Raw genomic sequence first — 5,932 nt, forward strand, 5'->3', positions numbered from 1 at the left:
AACTGCTGCGTGTTAATTCTTATGCATGATGATTGCTTGTGTTATCTTTCTTGATGAATAGGAAGAAATTATGAGCTTAGATTAGGGTGCTTGTGACTAAGTAGACTAGACGAGACCCTAGATTGGGGGACCTCTAGAATACCGTGCAATTAGACCTGTGAAATGATTACTGGCGGATCTAGAGCCTTGAATTCCAAACCTGACAGGTTTGTGAGACCAGGCATGAGAATCCTAGAGATACATGAATCCAAGTCTAAGCCACCAAATTCTACCCTAGAAAGAATAATAGGTCACCACGGTAACTGTAGGTAGCCCGCTAGAGTTGAGCAGTGTAGAGAGTGTCATCAGAACCCCCACTTCCCTTCTCCTCCGATACCATACCGTCGAGACAGAGCTCCGGTACGGTGATCGTTCAGCTTGGTAGATCCGGATAGGGAAGTGTGACAGGTGCCCAGACCTAGTGGTGATAGCTAAGAGGTCTTCTGAACAGGACTCCTGGGCGGAAGAAACTCGTCCCTGAGCGGGGGACGTGGAGCCACATAGGATGACTCAGTAGCTGACCGGCACACACGGGGTTGCACCCCGTTTAGTGGATGTATGGTCCCGTGTGAGGGTTGTCAGCTAACCTCCACAGATGATGTTCAAAAAGAGAGTCATGTATTCAGATCCAGCCATACGATCCCCTCAGATTTTCTTATGAGGTCGCGCCTCACCTCAGGATACTGATCATTTCAGTGCATAAGATGGGAAAGCCCTTTAAGATACAGAAAAGAGAGTTGTAGCTTAGATCACTCTCCTTAGAAACCCGAGAAAGACCGTGGATACCTACCAAGATAAGGATGTGAAAAGAGCCTACAAGTAGGCTGCTTACTAAGTTTTTTTATACTCACCCCTTTCTCCCCTTTTCTTTTTCAGGTACTCGTCGATACAGGGAGGTGTTTGAGAGCTGCACAGTCACAGAGGGGTGTTGTTCCGGAGCGTCAGTCCCTTGTCAGTTTTTGGAGTCTCTTGTATTTTTCTTCATAATTGTATTTCCGGTTTGAAATTTTTTATTTTTATTTTATTTAATTTTGGTGTCGTTGACTCCTTTTTCTTGTTTTAAATTTTATCAAATTTTCATCTCCAATTTTATTTTCTTTTATTTTTATTTGTTTTCAATTTTGTCTTTTTAGTCACGATTCGGTTTTTTTTCGAAGCCTCGAAAATCGGGTCGTGACAGTTTTGTCTCATCGGACATAAACGCCGGCGAAATAGAGACCTTCGATCTAGTAAGCGAAAGACGAGAAAACACGCAGAGGATTAACACAACCGTTATTTTGGGAAGATGACGTCGAGCTCAACGAGTTTAGTATGGTTTCAGAATGTGTAATAATAATGCCGACAAGGATGGGTTTAAGAAAAACAATAATTTCGGAAAATCTCACATTTTTCCATGTAGATAAGGTATTACAACACCATGGAAGAAAGGACTAACGAGCCAAGGAACACCTTGATGCACACGAATGATTACTACCAAAGGGCATCACAGCTTTGCCGACCAAGAGGAAGAATGAGTGATGAGGTAGGGAACGGGAGAACGAGATGGAGAGACGAATTCTATAAGATTTTTCTTTTTTAAAAATAAATTTTTTATTAGATATAAACTTTATTGTGGGTTTAATAAATATTGAACTTTTTAAATTCTTTAATTCACATATCTATTAAATAAATTTTATGTATGATAGAAAAATATTTATCACAAATTTCTAAAAATAGATTTTTTTTTAATTTTTTTTAATGCAATTAGTTTTTTGAAATGATTTTCTAAATAGAATAAATCGAAAGGGGATGAATTTGTGATAAAAATTCAAATAATCTATAAATATAAAAAAGGAAATGGATGTTTTATGACCATGAATGTAGGAAGACAACCCTAGTTAATGTTAGTGATGATGAATGTACGAAGACTAATGCACCTACATCACTTATAGTAATATGTGAACGAAACTTAGGGTTGTGTCATAAAGATATTTTATAGATTAAAAACTATAGGGACCTCATACATTCTGTGTGTATATATAATCGGGCTACTTCCCTTTTTACAATGATGAGTACGGATAGGTACACTATAATGAGGATCATAATCATGTCTCACATGACACTTAGGCAACTATTGACCTCTAGACGTTGCTACAGACAACTAGCTTGACTATGATAGGTCTAGGGGGTGCAACTTCGTAAACTCATCCTTAGAGGGGACAAGGGACCACACAGGTAAACTTTGTAGCATACAGGCAATCTCCCATATTTAGTTTGACTTGTCCTGGGAAAGGTTGTTAGTTAAACTTAATGTCCAAAGAGATGATATCATAATGTTCTATGAGATGATTGTGATGAGGTCACCTCACCCAAATCTAGGATATCGATGATTCACTCCCATGGCAATGTAAGCTAGTTAAGTTGAAAAACTAAAAAGTTAGTTCACCTCAGAACTTAGATATGTAGTATAGTAGATCCATGATGTCATAAAAGCTGAATAACTTCCAGACCCTAAAGTCCACATGAAAGATCGTGGTAACATACTCCGTGTGATTAGAGTCTACAAATAGATTATTTACTTAGTATGTTTATACTAACCAAAAAGTACTTTTATTTTTTAGGGGATTACTGATTGATGGTCAAGGTGGGAAAGCATTCAAGAGCTACCTGGTTGTAGATGAGGATCATCGTTGGGCGTTAATCCTCTGTGTCATAGGTTATTGTCCTTTAATTTTGTACACTATTCCTTAGTCTTTATTTTGCAATAAACTTTTAAACAATTTGACTTGTAAATGTTTTTGTTTCTGATCTGATATTATTTTCAAGCTAGTACAAAATTTTATAGTCATGTTGTGATCTTTGATTCAAAACCTCGAAAACTAGGAAGTGACATTTGTTTTTGTAGACTTTTGAGTATGGCACTGAGCCAATCATATACAAATAATAGAGGGAGCTACTAACGAGGAGGTTCTATATTTTTCCAAAGTGGTTGCTATTGCTCTATTGTAAATCAATGGAAATCTCTTAACTTTGCCCCCACAAATTTAGTAATTTGTAGAACCGTTAAGAGTTTTAGGAAAGGAGATGAGAATTAAGAATATAAAAAAGATGTTTTTCTTTAAAAACTTGATTGACATAAATTTCAAATCCATGAATTGCAATGCAAGAATAAATCCTTAGTTGCCATTCCTTTTTTGGTGTTAAAATTCTGTTATAAAAATGAAGAAAAGTAGATAACAAAAATAAGGCGTCTTAGAGAGAAGAGAAAAATTAGTTTGAATTCATTCGATATGGGATGCTTAGTGTTCTTTATCATCCTACTTTCCATTCCTAAATGTTATTCCCAATCTAAAGAGTTCAATATCATCCAATTTGGTGCAACAGCGGATGGGAAAACAGAAAGCACCAAGGTAAAATTTTAAAACTCAATTCAAACCACTTTTGTTATGTATTTACAATATTCTTCCATAACATTTTTATTTTTCTTTTTAAATTTTGTTTTACCGTACTTTTTTTAAATAGAATCTCTAGAAGCATTATTTTAGAAATACCATTTTTGAAACGGAATACAATTTTGATTAGAGTTTCTTAAGTTTTTTTTTTTATTTTTTTTATTTTAATATCTATTTCATGTCTTCAAATATCCAAACCCAATTTTTTAAACTAAAAAAAAAAAAATTTGTTGTTTTTGGCTTATTCTTCTTAATAAATATCTTAAAAGTAAATTGAACATCAAAATTTTGCAAATTTAATTTGAAACTACCTTTCGTATTACTTTATTGTAAATTCAGAAGTACATTAAAAATAATTTAAAAGAATTAAAAATAACTTCACAAAACTAATAAAATTTAACATTTAAAACTTAAGCTATTTTGTTGAAAGTAGATGATAAAAGGTTACTTGATTTGTATAGGCATTAAGTGAGGCATGGAGAGAAGCTTGTGGACATAACGGACATGGTGTAGTTTTAGTACCAGCGGGGAGATTCCTAATTTTGCCGTTGGTGCTTGAAGGTCCATGCAAAGTATCCATTGGTCTGCTTATTCATGGTGAACTGTTGGCTCCTGTCAGCAAGAATTTCGCCACGGGTGGATACTGGCTAAGTATCTCCAAAGTCGACAACTTGTTCGTTGATGGTTCTGGCAGCTTGAACGGCGGCGGTTCTTCAGCTTGGCCTTCCGACACTTCTAACCGTCCAGTTGTAAGTCCATTTTTAGGTTTAAGTGATAAAAAAGAAATTCATTTGTTAGGTTGATAGTTAAATGATGCTATCATTTTACATTTAAAAGTACACCAAAATATGCATACGTATAATCTAACGTTTGATTCAATGTAGTCGATGAAACTTTCTAGTGTCAACACTGCAAGAATTTCAAAGATAACATCGTCCAATAGCAAATTCTTCCATTTTGGTGTGCATGGATGTCGTGATGTCACGTTTGATCACGTTACAGTGATAGCTCCAGCAGATAGCCCCAATACAGATGGAATTCACGTTTCCAAGTCAAGTGGTATCAATATTATGCATTCAGTGATTCGCACCGGAGACGATTGCATCTCTCTAGGCCCTGGAAGTAAATTCATCAACATAACAGACATCCAGTGTGGTCCAGGTCATGGAATTAGTATCGGTAGCCTCGGAAAGTACCCCAATGAAGAAGATGTCTCTGAAGTCACAATAAGAGACTCCACATTTGTTGGCACAGACAACGGTGTGAGGATCAAAACATGGTCATCTTCATTTTCTAGTTTTGTTAGCAAGATCGCTTTTCTCAATCTCGAAATGAAGGATGTAAAAAATCCTATCATCATTGATCAGAAATATTGCCCTGATTGCAAGGAAGATAAAATGGTATATATATTCAAATTTGATAGTAGTTCAGTTTTAGTAAAACTATAAATGGTGAATGATTCTAAAATAATATGTGGTTCGTGGTTGACAGAGTAACTCAAAAGTGCAGATTCGAGACGTGAGATACGAAGACATAAGGGGGAGTTCAACATCCCAAGTGGCAGTAAGTTTTGAATGCAGCCAAGTTTGTTCATGTGAAAGCATAGTGTTACAAGACATTAACCTCTCCTACAAAGGTGATGGCCAACCAACTTCCATTTGTCACAATGTGCAGGGGTCTGCTTCTGGCAAACAATTTCCTTCCTCTTGCCTTTAATACTTTGTGTTTTTTTTTTTTTGTTCTTCCTTATAAGAGTGTCGGGTCGAGTAAGGATTAGATATACATCGATCCCATCAAACTTTCTTTCATTATCGTATGGATTAAGCGTTTGATGATGTTAGTTCTTGTTATTTTGATAACCCTGCAAAATTTATAGACACATTTCAATTGAATAGATTATCACTTTTTAGTTTTTACTTTTTCTCCCTACTCTTATTTTAATACACAACAAGAACTTAAGGATCCCAAATGAATTGGCTTATTGGAAAAGAGTGGATAAGGTTTTTGCGGGGGTTGCTTCCACCCTTTGATTGCACCGTTGGGTTCACACACAACAAGTGCCCAATCGTACATGTTTGTGTATTGAATGTTGAAGCTGGTTCAATGGTTGGTTTGCGACTATGTCCTATCCAATTCCGCCTTGTTCTATGGTTTTTGGTTTGACCTCTTTCTAACCTACCAAATACAACATTTTAAGATAGGTTAATAAATACGGAATTTTTTGTAGAGCATTATTATTCAGCAAAGTTGCTTCGCATTGAACCTTAATCTGGATTTGGCCATTTCTACAAGTGTTTCATGAATCTAGGCCAACAAAAGTTCCATAAAAAGTTGAATCTATATTTATGAATTATGTACAAAATTGGCCGGATTCATTTATTATAAACTTAGCAAATCGTTTTCTTTTATTTTGAATCAAATACTTTTTAAGATTTTGAATATTTATATGATTAATATATATA

General features: G+C 35.5%; 1 protein-coding gene across 1 annotated transcript; it reads left to right on the plus strand.

The window, feature by feature from the left end:
- The first annotated feature begins 3,308 nt into the window (after positions 1-3,308).
- On the plus strand, positions 3,309-5,186 carry LOC111438612 (exopolygalacturonase-like). The gene is made up of 4 exons (XM_023076480.1): positions 3,309-3,428; positions 3,932-4,219; positions 4,355-4,870; positions 4,962-5,186. The coding sequence occupies exons 1-4, from the start codon at positions 3,309-3,311 to the stop codon at positions 5,184-5,186; spliced, it is 1,149 nt and encodes a 382-aa protein (XP_022932248.1).
- Positions 5,187-5,932: the final 746 nt, after the last annotated feature.

This window comes from Cucurbita moschata, unplaced genomic scaffold (genome assembly GCF_002738365.1).
Source record: "Cucurbita moschata cultivar Rifu unplaced genomic scaffold, Cmos_1.0 Cmo_Scf00078, whole genome shotgun sequence".
NCBI classification, from domain to species: Eukaryota; Viridiplantae; Streptophyta; class Magnoliopsida; order Cucurbitales; family Cucurbitaceae; genus Cucurbita; species Cucurbita moschata.

What these genes read in the sequence shown, in the direction of transcription:
- LOC111438612 (XM_023076480.1), top strand. Translation starts at nt 3,309, where the DNA reads ATGGGATGCTTAGTGTTCTTTATCATCCTACTTTCCATTCCTAAATGT. An exon ending in GGAAAACAGAAAGCACCAAG is followed by an intron (nt 3,429 to 3,931) that starts GTAAAATTTTAA and finishes TGATTTGTATAG; the next exon opens with GCATTAAGTGAGGCATGGAG. An exon ending in ACACTTCTAACCGTCCAGTT is followed by an intron (nt 4,220 to 4,354) that starts GTAAGTCCATTT and finishes GATTCAATGTAG; the next exon opens with TCGATGAAACTTTCTAGTGT.